Genomic DNA, 19,289 nt, shown 5'->3' with positions numbered 1-19,289 from the left:
CAACCTCCCAATAACCTCTCTTGCCCAACAAAGTGTTTCTAGACTATATTTATTATGTAACAATCTATGTCTGACATGTCCGCATATAGCCAGTCTTGTGACAATCAGTAGTGCATTGAACTAGTGTACCTTAGAAAATGAAGACAGACTTCTTGAGTATGATTTCTGAAAAAGGCTCTGCTTGTCCCTGAGGATTGTTTTCCCCCCTTGTTTTGTAATGCGCTTTCCTTTAATGATTTTACATTTTTGGTTTGTTATATGGGAATTTATTTTGAGGGCTGGATTGTTGCCTAATGAAATGTTAGTAGTTACAATGACTGCAATAGAACTATACTCAAGTACTTCAACAGTGGTTCACCTTTTTCTCCTTTACGTCTATACCCTGACATACACATAGATTTAGACATAGAGGAAACATAGAACGTAGAGAAAAAATGTGGATGGAAAAGTAGATTTCAGAACCAGCAGCCTGCTATATTATTTGCATGCATATAAACCCATAAGTTTGCAAATTATGTTGACAAAGGAAAACTTACCTACTTTAGACAGCGTCCTTATCCTTTCTTAGGAAACTGAGTGATTTTTCCTTTGCTGATTTTCCCTGTTCCAGAAAGCCATCAGCTGTAGTACAAAGTGCTTCATTCTGCTGCAGATCATTTCACTCTGGAGAAAGTCCCATGCATTCACATAGGCAAACTGCAGCAACTTTTTGACTGCAACCCACTTTTTATGTTCTCTATCTGATAATGCTTTGAAGAAAATTTAAAAAAATCCAGCCTCAGTGAGCCAAGATCTTTCATATGGAGTTTTCAAATCCTTACAAAATAGGCAACAGAATATCCCAAAACATTCATTTTGCTCACTGTAGTGAACTTAGTTTCCTCTCCAGATCAGGTTTACAGTGACTCAGTCCCAAGTACAGAATATTAACACACCTCCGTCCCTTTCCCATTTCTCCTGTCCAAATTCTAGGTCACTGCTCTGCCCTAATCCTTCCACTTGGCCAAAATAAAAGCCCTTCCCTGAATGCATGCAGTGACACAGGACAAATTAGATGCACTGTCAACAAGTACTCTTTTATATATACAGAGAAGAAACATCTGTCTTCTTCAAGCCTGAACCCTGAGTGTTCTTTCCCAGGAGACATGTAACCTCTTGTGCAGCCTGAGCTCTCAGCCTCTACTTAATGCTTGGGCTTGGGCTTAGCAGGTTTCCCTTGAAGTACACTTAGATTCTGACTGCCAAAGAAATATAAACTGGAAAGGGTAACTGAGTGCAACCAAGCATTTTTGAAACTTCTTCTAAATGTCTATCTTTTATATGAGCAAATGGGTACCTATACATTTAGAAACTGGACTTAAAAGAAGCTAAGATTTTCTCCTTATCTCACAAATTTAGTTTTTAACATGGCTGCTAAAACAATCATGAACCCTGCTTTTTTATTTCCATTCAATACAGTAGGTTGGTGAGTAGAATTTTGATTCTGTTCTGTACATGTTCTGCTGTGTATTTCATCCCATGTTTTTGATATACAGCCTGCTTGTGTCCCACAACAGACATACTTCTGTCAGAAACAGTAGATCTGTTATTCACTTGCTTGAATTCTTATTATTGTTAATATCTTTTCTTCCCAGTGACCAGGTGTTTGAAATTGGAGTATTAGATATTTTTGGATTTGAAGAATTTCAAAAGAATACTTTTGAACAGGTAAGTGTTGATTTTTTGCTGAATGTTTAACTAATCAGTGTTTTGATCAGAATATAAATATAGATGAAGATGAAAATTTTCTCTTAAATATATTTTTTCCCATTCAGCCTATACGTGTGTGAATTATATCCAGATCTTTGTACAGTTGTTGTAAATATCTACCATAATGACTTTGAAGAAGGATAGTATCAGCACTGAAAGACAATCTGAGGGAAATAGTGTTGTCTGTTTTCATGCTTGTGGAAGTTATATTTCAGCTAGATCAGTGAGTAGAAGGACAATACACTGAACTGGAAGAAATATCAAAAGGTCTTCAGATGCCTTGGAGAAAAAATAGAATGAAAATGCTACATTATGCTAAGTGCCATTACTGGCAGATTCACCTTTGAGTGACTTTACAACACATGACTTTTCAAAAAATTGAATTGCATCCATGTAAAATAGATTGAAATTTAGCTTACTAAATGCTTAAAGATCCATTTAAATATCAAACTTTCTTTAAGCTGTTTGCCTATTTTCAACATTAGTCTCTGAACACCAAAGCTCTTGTGAATTACGTATTTCAGAAAACATAAGTGACTTTACACAACACACTGAAAGAGTTCAGTTGTTTGTCAGTTGTTCAGTTGTTCATTCATCCTGTAATGTAGCAGAAGAAAACAGAATAGAAAATCAAAGCATGGGAAAGAATAGAATGGCATCATCAGCAACAAAGGACTTGTTATTTTTTGAAATCAGAATTTACCCCTTCATCCCAGTTAATCTGTTGTTTTATGCCTCAACTTCTTCTTTCTAATGAAATAGAAGTCATAGAGCCACATTAGTTCAGCCTGTACAGCATGTTTACATTGCTATCCAATTTCTAAATGTTTGAAAGCACAAGCATGATGGGTTTACCAGTACCTTCGAAAGAGCATGTAAGAACGCCATAAAATATATTGCAGTTCCCCTCTCACAATGTTGTTTTTGCTGCTACAGTTCTACCTTGCTTGAACATTTGCTGGATTAAGGACTATTGATGTGTGCCAAATTTCACAGTCATTTACTCAGTGTGAATGCCTGCTTTGGGGGAAAATACAGAGTGAAAAATTAAAAACATTTTAACAGACAATATCTGAAAAAAAAAAATCTATAAAGCCTCCTTGTTAATAAGGATAAAGTATTCTATGCAATTTAAATACTTCTCAAAAGAGAGGGGTGCATCTTGGTACTTACTAGTTATTTTCCTTTGACTCTGTTCTGCATTGTGTTTTTGTCATGAAACTCATATAAGATCTGCAATTGCATCATGAAATACTTTGAATTCCAACTTCTGGGGTAAGTAATTTTGTGCTTAATGACTCCAGAGGATACTTGAAGAAAAAAAAAAGAGATATAAAGAAAAATGAGTAAAAAGTAATTTATGATTTCTGCATAGCAAAAATGATTATTTCAAAGTCAACTTTGCATTTTTATTTTATTTTTTCTAAACAAATATATTTCAAGAGACACTTACTGTCCCTCCACCTGGACTGAAGGCATTTTGTTGAATAATATTGAGTAATAATCTGAATATTATCTCAGAATCTACTTAACTGCATTCCTGAAAAGGCAGAATAGAGGTGAGGGAATTACAGAGTTCATTCTTATATGAACTCTGTAATGCAATTAACATACCTGATTCCTGAAGTGATAGGTTGCAGTATCAATGAAAAGAACTAGTTTGTGTTGCCACGTGGTACAATGTAATCATGCAGACATACCCAAAACAGCCTGAACTTCAAAGCTGGAACAGTCTAGCAGTCTAGCCTAGTTCAGTATTCTGCCTGGACTTGTTAACCCTAACAATAAACAGTCTTATTAGCCCAGATAGGGTCCTCATGCAAAACATTGCATCATGTCTGCAAACATGCCCAGTGTCAAGGCTTGTGATCGCAGAAGGTTAACATTAAATGTTACAACCAGACAGTGGTGGAGCCATAAAAATTATTTTTCAATCAAATTTAGATTAGAATATTTTAAAATGGCATTACAAAAGTAATTTTTGGGAAAATGAACCTTTTGTTTCAAATTAGCATATGATAAGGCATTCTGTGTGATATCTGTTTTCCTGCTTTCTTGGGAAAAAAAATTACAACTGTTTTCAAGAAAAATTAAAACTTCCTGATTGCCCAAGACTGGAGGCATTCCAAGTAGCTGTGTGACTCTTTCTGATTCTTCATATCAGATTAGTTGATAGATAGTCTAATATCATAATTAAGAGAGCAGTAAGGTACTAAATCACATGTGCGTTTAAGCAATTCATTTTAATAAACTTTTTTTAAAAAAACTTTTTTTTAAAAACTGCATCTTAAGACAGAACAGCAATACTGTGTTTTCAGGCAGACAACAATAGATAAACCAGGTAGAAACTCCAGTGTATGTGTTGGAATGACAAGACATTCGAGCATTGAAATGTCAAAGTCAAACAAAGGATTGGTCTAGGAACGACTCATGGACAACACAGAAAAATAGATGTCAAAGGACTAGAAAAGTAAGATTAATTATGTCTACACCAGGAGTCTGATAACTTCTGCAGGCAAAACAATGTGACTGACAGCTTGTCAGTAGAAAAGTTTTTTAGATGATTATGAAGAGGAAGTCATTCTTAATTAAGTTTTCCTTGTACTTGGTGAGCATTGGTAAGTTTTCATTCTATAGCACATGTATGGTACAGTATATTTATAAGACCAAAAAAAAAGATGTGTAGTTCTAAAATAACAGTAAATAAGTGTGTGGAATAAACAATAGTGAGTGGAGTTCTGATTTTTGATATGAAATTTAAAAGCTGAAACGTAAGAAGCAGTATTTTTAGAAGCCACAGTCTGAAAGAGTCATTGCTCAATAAAGACTGAAAACTTCTGAATTACCAGGACTCAGTGAGGTACTGTTTGTCAGCTGAGCTGTGGTAAATTACTACAGTACACTTTTATCTCACCCAATTACAATTTACAGTCACTTCCTAGCATTGATCATTAGCTTGAGAACAGTGTTTTCCTAGAGCAGTTGCATACCTGCTGTGCCAGAACAGCTTTGTATACAGCCACAGTGGAACATGGTCAGAAGTGAGCACAGATTTCTCTTTTCTGTTCTATACAGAAATGACCTTCATTTTGTGGTAATTTCAGGAAATATGAGTGCTCTACCAAAAATAGCAGTTGCAGATTTCAGTGTTAATTTTCAATGTTTTCCTAGGTTTCCCTGTTTGAGAGGGACTATATTTGTTTACGATTTAATCTGCACCTTTTTAAAAGTAGTAATATCTGCTTCTCTTCTAGTAGAATTTAAAACTAGGTTAGATCTTATTCATGATTACTTCACAGCACAACTCCGAATAATACAGTCGAGGAATGCTACAATCTTCATTATACCCTTATGCTAGTGTATTTTTTGACCACAAACTGAACAAACTCATGACCAATGAACATAACAAGCAATAAACAGGAGGGATAGTTGCCTGTACCATTTCCCCCCAATTTTTTTCTAAGAAAACTGTATTATAGGAGAGAAACCAGACTTCAGACAGGAAGAATAGCCTTTCCTTCTCCTGCAGAAAGTCAGGTCTTTCTAACAAAATGGAGGTCTGTAGTTGTGGAATCATAGAATGACAGAATATACAGAGTTTGAAGGGACCTACAAGGATCATCGAGTTCAACTTCTGGCCCTGCACAGGACCATCCCCAACAGTCACACCTTGTGCCTGAGAGTATCATCCAGACTCTTCTTGAACGCTGTCAGGCTTGGTTCTGTGACCACTTCCCTGGGGAGCCTGTTCCAGTGCCTAATCACTCTCTCTTTGGGTGAAGAAACTTTTTCTAATCGTAAAGACCAATAATGCAGTAAAATGGACTCCAGTAATCTTCTCTCTCTGATGTCTAATTCAAGTGGTAATCTGAAAAACATATTTAGTTCTTGCTAAATAACATGTTCAACTCTTGGATGGTATTTTGCCTCTGTAGGCCTCTTAAATTTTGCAGAAGAAACTGTGCATATATTATCCTTTTTATAGGAAATATAAGTGATTTATCTGGGTTAGTACTGTAGGTCACTGGAACAGTCAAGAGTCTCTTGACTCCCATTCAACTCTATACCCATTAAAGTATGTGCACATTATCTGTGTGATGCAGTAGAGCTCTGGGAGAGGCACAGCTTCCATGGCAGTTCTGTGCAGCATATCTCTCGTGTCAGGAGCCAGCTGGATCTGAGAGCAGGGACCATTGCCTGCCCCATTCAGGACTTTTCTGCTTCACCATTGTGACTCTGAAGTAGAGATTGTAGAACCCAGCTGTGTTGAAATTTTTACCTATGTCTGTTATTAGGTGTTGTAGATTTTAACTTGTCAGTGTGTTATTTCTGTAGTTAACTCTGCTGACACTACATTTTGTCATGTAACCTTTCCTAGCCAAAACAGCCATAACAGATTATTTTATATAAAATTGTATTGTCTCAGACATTAGACATTCAGCATTTAACAAGGAAAAATAATGACATATTTTTAAGTCAGAGTTGCTAGTCTCCATGCTAAGGTGTCACCTGGGATTGGCCCCTGGGAAGGGCTTGGGGGATCCCAGGAAAAGCTGAGGAGGGCTGTAAAAGCCTATTCCTGCCCTCCCTGGCGATCCTGTGTTTTAATTTGTTCCTCGACCCAGTTCCTGAGGATCTTACACTCTGCATGGCTTTTGTCAGTGTGCTCTTCCCTCTAAGTCTCTTTGGTCTTTTTTTATAGTGCACACTTTTCTTTCGATTTGTACAGGACACTATTGTCTGTCCAGTGTTCCAGTCAGCTACTGGAAAAACAGTGTTACTCAGTTTTAAGGCTGACTTATCATGTACCTGACATTAAAGTGTGTATTTTTTTCTTTATTCTTTTATGGTAGATGCCTTGTGGACAAAAATAAAATAATTTATCTCAAACTGAGATTCTGAGCTCAATTCAGTTTGTGATTGATTAGTGAAATGCTACACAAGGACATTTATTATCTGATATCTTACTTTTCCACAGTGGCACCCTTTTTTATCCTACAGTACTTAGTTTATGGTCAGCATTATGAGTGAAAAAATGAATTCTGAAACTATTTCAGAATTAATTAGTTTCAAAACAATTCCAAACTCTTTCAAGAAAAGATTGTTGTTACTTGAAGTTTGTTTTCTTGTTTGTTCAATACTTTTATATATACAAAATCAAGTGGGGGACTATTCCACTTTGTATTGAATAGTGCCCCTTTTTTGAGGGGCTTTTCAGACCCTCCTTTGTGGAAGGCTTCTCAGGTGACAGGCACCTGTAATAAAGTTTTAATGTAGCACTTTTATGTCATTTGCGTAACACAGATCAGCTAAAGGCAACTGACCCCAGAGATGACATGGATTCCCAGTGAAATAAACATCTTCTGACAGAGGTAGAAGGACTACATTTGAATTTGTGTTGGAGCTGCATGGAGAATCTGTGTTAGATCCTATTAGCCCTAATAAGCAATGGAAGAAACATTATGGGTCCTGGTTTTGTTATAAATTCTTTAGAAATATTCTAATTGGTACTACACATAAAGAAAAGGATGTTGAAATATTTGGGTAGCAGATATAAAGAGGAACAGCAGTGAATATACTTCTGAAAAATCAGTGAATATCAACCTTAGGTGAGTCTAACCTCAGGAAAAAGAAAATGATTCTGCTTTTCATTATCTTAGAAATTACATTTTTGAGAAATGCTAGAGCACTCTAGCAGATTAAATTTGTCGTTGTAGCATCATCATCTCAGGCCACAACATAGGGCCCGATAGATGTATTGATATGACAACTGTAAGCTTTACTCTGTGCTCTGAATACACATACCCTGGGAGAGCTAATCCTTCTGCATGATCAAAGGATGTAAATGAGCTTTCCAGAAGGTCTTTATATCCATCCTTTCCTCACTGATTGACAGTCACCAAGTTTTCTTTTCACAGATTCCCTTTTGTGGTTACGCCTTTTCAAATAGACATAAGAGCAGGAAAAGTGAACGGAGTGGAGAGCAGGAAAATTTCATTAGTCATAGGCGCTTTTCTGTCTTTAGAGCACAGTACAATTTTTGTATTCTACCTAAATTTTTATTTAGCGTAAATAGTGCAAACTGGTCAAATGTGGTAAAAGAGAGATCAAGCTAACACTGTTTAATATGATGAATATTTACTGCTTTTACAGTATATGCCACTATAATTTCTTCCAAAATCTACAATTTGGGTGATGCCGCAAGTTGTTTTTTCTCTATACTTGAACAAGAATATTTTTTTCTTCTAAAAATATTCTAAAAGGACTTTTTAAAGAAGACTTGGACAAATATATGGTGTATTTGTTTTCACTGAGACCTGATAGTGAGTTAAGATTAGAAAGAAAGAGAAGAGAAGGTAGAAAGCCATACAGAAGAGATATAAAATGGAACCCATGAGATGAATGTCAAGAACAGTTTAACAATGTTTAATGACAAAAAGTGCCATAGGTCATGTTAAGTACTGCTGCAAGGTAAAAAAAAATATATAGTTCTTAAAGGTAAATACTTGTTTTAGGTCAAAATTTCTTTGAGGTTTTTTTTTGTTACTACTATATTTCCATCTAATTTTCATGGGTGCAATTAAATGCATGTTTTAAAAAATGCAGGTCTCTGAACTTTTCAGATCTTTAGACAGAAAATACATCATTGTTTTATGTAGTACTTAGGAGACATGAAGCAAAAGAAGTTGAGTTACAAAGCTACTTTAGTTCATTTTCATCCCACTTCTACATTTCAGCTGTTGTAACTGTTATGTCAACTGGTGTCAAACTTTTAATTTGAAATACTCATTTTATTTCCTTTTCCCAGCAGGTTGTATAAAACAATGAAATGGAGAATGATAGGATCAGAATGTCTTGCTTTGCAGCAGGCCCAGGCTGACGTCCTGGTTCTCATTCTGCAGAGCTGTTATTCTCAGCCACTGCTAGAGAGAGCAGCTTGCAGTTTGTATAAGTGCTTGAACTTGATTTCTGGTTGGGTTTGCAGTACCTTGCTGTCATCAGTCTGCCAATCTGAATGACAGTGTTGCTTGTGTTGGTAAGAAGCACACCAGTGTATGCCATAATACACTGATCAGTAGAATTTAAAATTGTGGGGATTCTTTTATGATCCAAGCATGAATGTTTTAATAAACTACTATTCCTTTTTTTTTTTTTTGGCACTTAAAACCAGTGCTATTTATTAGATCTTTTTAAGATGTCTCAGACAGTCTTTCCCTTGGTAGTTCAATAATTTTGCTGCACAGTCAGGTTCTCAGGTACTTTCTTCTTTTTTTTAATGTATTTTAAGAGATTGGCTCAAGATTAAAGTAAGCTTGAGTTTATAGGGATTTTGACAACTTTTCTATAGTAAAATATACCTGTGTAAAATTGAATGACTTGGTCCTCTAAATAACTCATCTGCAAATAAAGGTGTACACAGCATGCATCACTTTAAAGGCTTTACCATATCCTGCAAATTATAAGCTTGTCTGCCTTATAAAATAATGTTAAGAAGCTTTTGGAAAGATTTTGTAGTTAGAATTAGAATTCCAAAAGTGACCAGTAAAGAACGTTTTGCCTGCCACAGCTTAATAAAGCTGTCTTTTCTATTGAAATAGTAGATAGTGTAAATCTGTTGTATACTTCCATTGTTAGTAAAATAAGATAATAATCTGAACCGTTATAAATCCCACTTCGAAAGAAATAATGGTTTTATTTGAGTCTGTCTTTTGTCTGCACTATCATGCATTGGTAAAAACAGTTAATAATAGACATTTGGTTGTAAAATGGGGTTTTGTCTTATTTCTTCTTACTGTTATTCACACTGATCTATTTCGTTGTATAACAAGTGCAAGTTGACTATACTTACATAATGTGTTAATGGAAAATTCAGGCAGCTATTACACATTACTTGGGTTCTCTTTCCTCATCTGGATGTTAAGCCAGGTAATTTTAGGATTGATATAAATACTTCATACTTTTTAATATGCTGGTGGAATTGCTTTTGCACACTTTATTCATGAAAGATATAGTTTATGGCCAAGACAAATACGTGACTAGTTTAGTCTGAAAAGAGACTGTGTGCAAGCATTCCTAGCATCATTCCTCGTACGAAGTGTTCTTCCACCCTTTTAAGAGTTTCTGTTTTCCTAATTTCTTGGTCATAGCTGGTATAGCACTGGAGAAGATTTTAGAATTTCCACTGAAATTTCCACTCCAATGTCAATAAAACAGTTAAAACATTTATTCCACAAGGTTATTAAATATTTACCTATTTTTGCAGGTGAGCTTTGAATAAAATACGAAAAAACCCAAAATAAGCTGATACAACTCCCACCTGTTTTTAATTGAAAATCGGATTTCTATGAATTTATTTAGTTTGCAGAACTGGCACTATACCTCCTATATGGCAATCAAAAAATATTTTGAGACGCTTCTACATTATTTATCTGTTCAAACTTTGAACTTTACAATTGAACACTGTTTTCTTGCCAACCTGCCCTTAGAATGTCTCTAAAATGGAGACCAACACTAGTAAAATATCCCTAGGTGTTTTATAACATGTATTTGGGTAAAACAGAATGAGTTCTTCAGAAACTGCTTTAGACTTCAGAGGCATTATATGTGGAAACAGAGTTTGAATGTCTTTGTTAGCACAGAAATAACTGCAGAGTCAGGATCCTAAACAAATATGTAGTTATTTTTTTCTAAAAGCACGTTACATTTGTAGAGGCTTCCTGAATATAAAATGCAGAAGAATATTAAATGTACCAATTTATAAGTAAAGTTGCCCCACTTCGATCAATGGAATTAGTGTAAATTTGCACTATATTTGATAATGCTGGTATTTGATAATTCTTATGTGGAATTCGCAATGAACTGTGCAGGCAGAAATCTGTGTATTCCCAATTTTATCGTAATAGCTGTTAAAATATAAATTTCCCTAGGGTCTTGCTAAATCCATGATCTACCAAGAGATAACATATTGTGGATTGACATTTCATCAAATTCAATATTAGATGTGCAGTAAAACCTACATCAATGAATTATCCAGTAAATTTCTAATACGCTTGTTTTTCTTCATTTTACAATAGCTGTGTGTCAACATGACCAATGAGAAGATACACCAGTACATCAATGAAGTGCTTTTCTTACAAGAGCAAGCTGAATGTGTACAAGAGGGAGTTGCCATGGAAACAGTGTATTCTCCTGGTAACCATACTGCAGCCTTGGATTTTTTCTTTCAGGTAGTTTCCAGATCCATTTTACAGCATGTATATTTATACACTGTCTCTGCATGTTAGATTAATACAACCTTGCTTGCATTTTCCGATTTATGAATCTTCAGATAAGGTTGTGGGTCCAAAGAGACTGTAACTCAAGGGCTAACAGAGCTTGCTAACAGTCCAGGGATGAAGAAGATGCACCAGAAACTCCTTGTCTGTACTGATTAATGCGTGGCATCTGTGTGTCATGGCATGTTGTTAATGCAGCTGTAGGACTGACGAGTCTCTGTTGAAAGCCTGACAGTTTCTTAAGTAACTGAAGCTAGTTTCTTGAGTACAGTTTCTAGGAAGGAAGTAACTTAATCAGTTTCCTAGAAGATCGTCAATAGTGACCATTTTTGGCAATTGAAATATTGTTCCTTACATCTCTTATAGATTTATCTTCTGTGTATAGCCTTGAACACTTACCAAAATATTTTAATCTTTTTATTTTTCCTTTTCTTTGAGTTGATATGTGTTTCTGTTTAATAAATTACACAGTGTGTTACTATACAAGGAACAAGTGAAATTCTATTGCGCCTATATAAAATGAGAAAAATTTATTTTTCATTTCAGAAACCATCAGGCTTTTTGTCAATGCTGGATGAAGAAAGCCAATCTGTTTGGTCAGTGGAACAAAGTCTTTCTAAACGCATTCAGTGTTACCTGGATACATCAGACACAAATACAGTATATTCCTCAACAAAAGATGGAAATGGTAACCTTGCCCCAAAGGATCTGGGCTCCACCTTCACTGTTATGCATTATGCTGGGAGGGTAAGTTTTTTGAATGATCATTTACATGCAGTTAATGAAAAAAGAAAACAAAAACAAAAAATTACATAGCTTCTCCAACTCCTGACTATAAATAACAATTCACTGTCAAGTGATAAATTTTCCGAGGACAATTTAGAATCTCAGTGCAATATCTGGTGTATAAAATCTGTAACTTATAGCATGCAGGATTCAGGCTACCTAATTCTGGCTCCTAAATTGTATCTTCACTGTGAGCATTTCATGTAGAAGGAGATGATTCAGATCCCTTAACATAAATGTTTAATGCCATTTTAATTGGCTGTCACTTTGCCTTCAAATGTTCCAGAACAGTACAGGGTCCCTGTAGATCCTTTGCTATATATGTAGATACCTGGGATACCAGCATGCATCTGGTAAAAAAATCAAAAACAAAACCCCCATGTTTTTGTTAGTAGTCATAATTTTTTTTCCTTTTTTTTTCCCCTTACAAAACCCCAGAACGTACTAAGTGTCTTTCAATATGGCTGTAAAATAAGATGAATATTCTGCATTCCCCCTTCTGCAGTGTTCACAGAAAAAGTGTAATTATTTTAATTCTTTTAAATAGGCCTTTTATCCTTTTCTTTCCAATACTTAATTTTCACATGGTCTCCACCACCACCCACAACTCAAAGCAAGCAAATTAGGCATGTATTAAGAGGGATAATAACTTTTTTAGATAGTCTGACAGATTGGCCCTTCTGAGATTAATCTGACATTCTGCTACTTCTCTCTGTTCAAAACATGGTATTTGAAATTAGCTAAGGAATGTAAATTATATGGGTACAATATAACGGGCTCTTAGTTATCACTTTACCAAAATTTCCATTGAAATCATGTGAGAACATAGACCGAAGACTGCAGAAATCAATCTTCACATCTGAACAACTTGTTCTGTGTACTTTCACACTTTCTAAGCCTTATGCAGATGATTCTATGAGATATCCATCCACTGATAGAATCCCTTAGAAGCTTTGTGAATAGCATGTTTAGAAGTTATTTATCTCATCATCATGGCCAGGCTTCGCGAACGAAGATTTAGGAAGGCTCTATCCACATTTGTTACAAGCATGCTGGTGGCTAATGAGGCCAGTACAAGATAGACATATCCGATTGCAAAAGGCACAGCAGAAAGACTCCTTAGATGGTATCAACAAGACACGGTTCTTTCTGCATTGTCTTTTCTCCTCAAGGGTGATCCTGCGTGTGTTCTCAAAGGAAGCAGCTGCGTTATAGATGGTGTGTTTCCAGACCTCCCGATTTGAGGCCAGAGTAGACCAGTTACGTTGATCAATATGGCCAAGGCTGAGATGTTGTTTCAGGGAGTCCTTGTATCTTTTCTTCGGGGCTCCTCTCATGTGGCAGCCGGTGGCAAGTTCACCATAAAGCAAGATCTTAGGGAGGCGGTGGTCCTTCATCCTTGAGACGTGCCCTGCCCAACGCAGCTGTGTTCTCAGCAACATGGCCTCAATGCTTGTGACTGCTGCTTGTTCTAGAACAGATGTATTGGTCACATAATCTGACCAGTGGATGTTTAGGATTGTATGGGGCAACCTAAACATTCCAAAATCTGCCATAGACCTTTTCTGCTCACAGTATCGAAAGCCTTCGTGAGGTCGACAAAGGTTACATAGAGACCTTTGTTCTGTTCCCTACACTTCTCTTGCAGTTGTCTGAGAATAAATACCATGTCTGTGGTACTCCTGTTGGCTCTGAAACCACACTGACTTTCAGGAAGAATTCCTTCTACAATGGCGGGTATTAGTCTGTTCAAAAGTATTCTTGCCAGGATTTTGCCAGCAACGGAGAGCAGAGTAATACCATGGTAATTGGAGCAATATGATTTAATTCCTTTCTTCTTATACAAAGTGATGATGACATTATTTATCTACTGCGCATCAAAACAACTACATCATGATTGTATACACTGCGTTGTTTATAAATGTAACCCCAAGTGTTATTAGTTGATGACTTTAAATAGTAGGTCACTTTAAACCTGAAATCTCAGTAAAGTCTGTTATCCGGCAGAACCTGACTTTTTTCAGGATTTAATGGCAGCACATGATACATACCCTCCATTAAAGATACATGGGAACTGCAGGTGCTTCTGTATAACCAGACAACTGACACCTGGATGCTCCTCTCTTTACCTAAGCAACAGGCAGAAGGAATGAGTTCGATGAGGAAGAAACTGGGCAGCTATGATAAAGTCTTTTGATTAGAATTCATATTACAATTCTCAAATAAATACGGTATCTTTTCTGCTGTTTATTGTGACAGATAATTTTTCCCTCACGTGATTTTTAAAATCAGTTTAAATTCTGAAGGGAATTCTTAGTGGTTGCTAGGGTAAGAACACCAGAAAAATAACTAATCTATGCTGCTAAAGGTACTGGATGACACACTTTTTGCTATGATGACTATTTGAGGTAGAGTTACACTGTTGAACACTCAGTCAGTCGACTATTTAGTGGTAGGAATTCATATGATGTGTGTTCAAAACTTGTCTGCAAGTCACCAAAAACAGACTTGCTGGCTCTGTCATATCTCAGGAAAACACTGTATGTCCTGAGCTCTCCAGAACAGATCAGAGGTTGGAATATGCATGCTTAGGCTTCCTTAACTAGATTAGGATCTTTTATGGAGGTATAGATGAGGACAGGTCTATTTTGTGACTCTTCATTTGGAAATGAAGCTGATGGAAGTCTCGAGTTGTGTTCTGACGCAAGCAAATTTGTTCCTGCCCAATAATAGAAATGTGGTAATTATGGAAAGGATTAAGACTATTTGGGTAGTGCTTAAATTCCTAACCTAAATACTCTGAATAACTGCCTGGAGGTTCTTCTTTCATCACAAGGCCTTCTACTTAGACTCAAATTATTTGCCAGAGTTAAGTGGTTTGAATACCTCCACTATTGGGAATGTGGGCACACAGTGGTTAAATAACAGTACAACCAAGAACTGGTCATAAACTCCAGATGTCTAATTTCATTTATAAACTTTTTTTGTACTTGTTATGTAAGTAGTTTTTAATGCAGTTTGTTTATACAAATTTATCACAATAGCTCAAAAAAGTTCCATACCCCAGAACCTGACATGGAAGCAGCAGCAAGGCAGCTACATTAAAATCACAACCACTGTAATAAGGACATTTCTTCAAAATGAAAGAAATGTTTGTCTTATTCTGTGAAGAAGCACTTGAAAGATTTGTTAAGACCAACATTTCAGGTGCCTAGTTCTGAAAGTTAAACTGTGAGTGGTAAAGAGGACACTTTTCATTAACATGTTTTTTAGCCTTGCATGGTTGTTTAGATTTTGTGTTATAACATAGACACTTGGTTTGACCTTTTCCTAATAATAGTAATGACATTTAATCTAAAAGCATGAACAAATAGACAACTCTCCAAGTAATGTAAATTCACACATTCTTTCGAAGTCAATGGAGATCCTTTGATTTACATTGGCCAAGGAACTATTCCAGAGAGTCAGGTTGTTCTTTGCATCCTTACAGTAGTAAAATGCTTGGCCCTGCCAGAACAGGAAAGTTCTCTTGCAAGTGTTTAACTCTCCTTGCTTTAATAGTGATTGAGCAAAATCCTTAAAGACACTTGCATTTTTGATATCTTGTGGAACTGTTATCTTGCTATCACAGATTGAAATTTCCAGTGATTTATGATATGTATTTACATAAACTCTGATGATAGTATGACTGTACTAAGTGACACAAATTGAGTTTATTCTGATCCTAGTATGTCTTCATAAGTTGATAACTTGAATATGAAAAACTGGGATTTAAACTGCTGATGCTGTTCTTTAGATTGTGCTATTACTACATTTAGTAGCTTTTTACAGAAGTAATTTGTGATTTATTCTTTATAAAAATTCTTAAGGTATCAGCTTAAATATATCAGCATTTATTGGCACTCAAAAATAAGCATTTATAAAGTAACAGGATAGTTTGGCAGGTTTTGAGAGCCATTTTTATAATCTGACATCAATTAAGTGAATCTAAAGTAAGTGAAGTGTAGAGCAATCTTATTCTGCGTTGTTGCTTTCAGAGATCTCAAAATTTAAAACAAGGGGGCTTAATTTTATTCTGACTTACCACAGTTTTTCACTGATTGTAACTCCTTTAACTTGGTAAAGCTTCTCATTATTTACATGAGTATAACTGAAAGATGAATCAGACCCAAAAGATAGAGAAAGATCTACCAGTAAAATGTGACAGGTAATTGCACATAAAAATTTTCACTTCTAGGATTAATCATTTACATTCAGGTGATATGTCTAGGCTGGCAGTTGTGGAGGAAGTCATACTGAATGCAGGTCTGTGTTAGAAGGTGAAGGCAGACATCCTGGTTTCTCTAGGTAACAAAAGGTGTAACCACAGTGTAGTTCACAGTCAGTCTGAAAGAACTGCTACTCCGAGTCATCTAGAGAAAAAAGAAAAAAAAAGCTAATATTCTATCTTGGCCCTGGTATGAACCTCTAATGACCCATGTAGTTTGAGCTCCTTTTCATCAGTACTGTATGTCCAGAATGAATTGGGTTCACTTCTTTACTCAGACACTTACAGTAGTATTTTAGCAATTTAGAAATGCAGTTACGCTGGAAAATGCAGTTATTAACAATACTTCCTCAGTGAAAAAAACCTTTTTTTATGTATTTAATTGGGTTTGACAGACCACATCTTGTGAATAAAACTGATATCTCTAGCTTTATATTATGAGAGAATTACAGCTGATACAGATGTGTCCATGCAGTTTTAAACACCTCTAATATGTTCATACCTTAAATTTTTTTGGTCAGGATACTCATAGAAAAAATATCTTTTCTTCCACTGTCAAGTCTTTTTGATTGATTGTAGTCATGAATTTTCAGGTATTGCCCATTTCCTTAAGTTTTATGCTCAGAAGCTTTTTCCGAGACTAAACATGCCATCTTATTGATCGAAGCATAATGAGCCTTAGACCATTCCAGAAAAAGAAGAGATAATGGATCAGAAGTAAAAAAAAAAAAAAGGAAAAGAAACCATGAGTTTGAAGTGAGACAAAGAATGTGTGTAAGGGAAGAAAAATCCAAATAATTTGGAATCCATTTTCTGGCTGAAGCAATACTTTGATAAAATCTGTGTGCATGATATCATTCTGAGAGACCCTGGATTTTTTTCTTTTCTTTTCTTTTGGAACAAAAAGAGAAGAAAACACTATACACAAGTTAACTGCTACACATGGAAGAAATCAGCACAGGGGTGAGATTTTTTTTTTTTTGGAGTCTGGGAGTGAATACTGTATTACACTGATGTGACATAATGATCCAGTGGAAGAAAGAAAATGAATTTTCCCTCATTTCTCTTGAATTTTCCCATTATGCCTGCACAGTATTAAATCTCTCTTTTTCTTCATGGGCAATGATGCATTGCTCATGAACACACATGAACACATGCTTAGCAAAGGCCACTGTGAGCATTAATACTTTATCTTACCAAGTATTTTACTTCATCTCCCGGTTTTAATTTTACAGCTGAACAAAATCCTACAATGCCTTGACATATTATGAGTCTTTTCTAAGAGCTATTTAGTGTCTTGTTATCTGAGTGCTGTAAGACAAAAAGCTTATCTGTTCTGTTCAGACAGAAGGTAGAGAAGAATGATTTAGGGCTTTTATGACAAAAAAACCCAAAACTGGTGGGAGGCTTTATCCAAAGGTTGTTTAACACATTTCCCTGAACACTGGCAGTTTGATCTCTTCTGGAAAAAATCTGCTCATCTGGGCATTACTTTGTTTCTGACACCTAACATAAATGTGGGTATCCTCAGATGCTTCTCACACAGACTGTCTGCCTGGCAGCAGTGAGAGAAGAGGCACGCTGGTTCCACACTACACCTTGCAAGCTTGCCACATCTGACCATCAGTTGAAACTATACTAAGAATCTGTAATACTGAATTTCTAGGGTTTTTTATTGATAACATTAATATTTACATTGCAGGCTCTCATGTAATGAAGGGCTTCATGTGAATTATATCTTTGAACTGTTGAATGTACCAGTAGTCATGATTTTTGAAGAATAGCATTCCCATCATCAAATTTTTTCAAGGACACAAAGTTTTTTATTTTTTAAAACTTTATGGAAGAATTAACATATCAATAAGTAAATCTGAAATATATTGTCTTAGCACAATGCCAAGAGACACATATAAAGGTATTTAACATACTGGTATTAGAGATAATTAACTATTTTCCCCGTTGTTCATGAAATCTGAATAATAGATTGTCGTAATTTAAGCTTTCTGCAGTTTAAATTAAACTTGAATTTAAAAATTAGATAAGCCCCTTGTCACTGTTTGCCTTGCCATTGTTTTGACTTATAGTACTATAATAAACCAATCAGACCTAAAGACCAACTTCTTAGCTCTATAAACAAGTGCACATAATGTCCTTTAAGTGCAGATCAATGTCTGTTCCATTTCTCAGGTACATGCATTTCAAAAATACCTCTAAGCTGTCAGCTCACCTTCACTGAGGCAGTCTTCTCTGAAATACCGTATATATCTCAGGCAGACTCTGAAACTGAACCTCTAAATCAACAGACAAAAGGAGTTGCATTAATCAATAAAGATGCTTTCATTTACTCTATTTTTTCCGCAGGCTGAATCCTCAGACATAACAATCAAGTCAATCTAGTCTAATCTATAGTACCAAGGCTTATAAAGGTTACTTGACTAATTCTAGTTTTCACGCAGTCAAGGTAGTTGTGCTTTTTCTCCCTTTCTCTGTCTCTTTCTTTCTTTAAGTAGACTTGATTTGGGACTTTTACTTACAATAAAAAATAATAAAACACTTCCCTCCTCCCTCCTATTTTGTTTATAAATATTTGGTTGTTTCAAAATGCCATTCTGTCACTCACATTTAAGTACGGACAGAAAATTAGCAACTACAAGTGACCTTTTGTGCAATGAAATTGTCCTTGAATATATCTCAAAAATTTTCCTTTTTACTACATGAACTGATGTTTTCCTTATTAACTAAAATTAACAACACATTCAAAACCGTGAGTTTCTGAGCTATATTTTGCCATTAAAATAGTAAAATTTTCCCTTTTAAGTGTTAATGCAGACAAATCATTCTTAATATTCCAGGTGGCATTTTCCTAGCTGATTTTAGGATTCCTGCTGAATTTGCCATTAGCCATGAGTGCTTTTGACCTATCACAAGATATGAAAACTGTTTACAAAAAAAAAAGTGTTTTAAGGAATTGATGAAAAACATATGTAAAGCTGGTCCTGTTGATAAAATATATTGGGAAATCCAATAAACTTTGAGAAAATTCCTTACCTCAGTCAGATGTTATGACAGAGGATACTTTAATTCAGAAGAGAAGAGGTACAGTTTACTGATTTTAGGGCATGAAGATAATTAATGAAGCAAATAGGCTTTGATTGAATTTTGTCTCCCCAGAATAACTATACACTGTGCTTGAGTGCCAACCAATGCAGGGT

The 19,289-nt window shown here is 35.6% G+C and overlaps 1 protein-coding gene across 5 annotated transcripts in view; it reads left to right on the top strand.

Moving 5' to 3' along the window:
• Positions 1–19,289, top strand: part of MYO16 (myosin XVI) — a 375,232-nt gene that overhangs the window by 252,870 nt on the left and 103,073 nt on the right. For all 5 annotated transcript variants that reach the window (XM_064646535.1, XM_064646539.1, XM_064646537.1 and 2 more), the window contains 3 exons: positions 1,635–1,707; positions 10,824–10,976; positions 11,571–11,771. In XM_064646535.1, the coding sequence (XP_064502605.1) occupies positions 1,635–1,707; positions 10,824–10,976; positions 11,571–11,771 (427 nt within the window). The remainder of the gene's footprint in view (positions 1–1,634; positions 1,708–10,823; positions 10,977–11,570; positions 11,772–19,289) is intronic.

This window comes from Pseudopipra pipra, chromosome 2 (genome assembly GCF_036250125.1).
Source record: "Pseudopipra pipra isolate bDixPip1 chromosome 2, bDixPip1.hap1, whole genome shotgun sequence".
Classification (NCBI taxonomy): Eukaryota; Metazoa; Chordata; class Aves; order Passeriformes; family Pipridae; genus Pseudopipra; species Pseudopipra pipra.
This window is presented reverse-complemented; position numbering and strand designations above follow the sequence as displayed.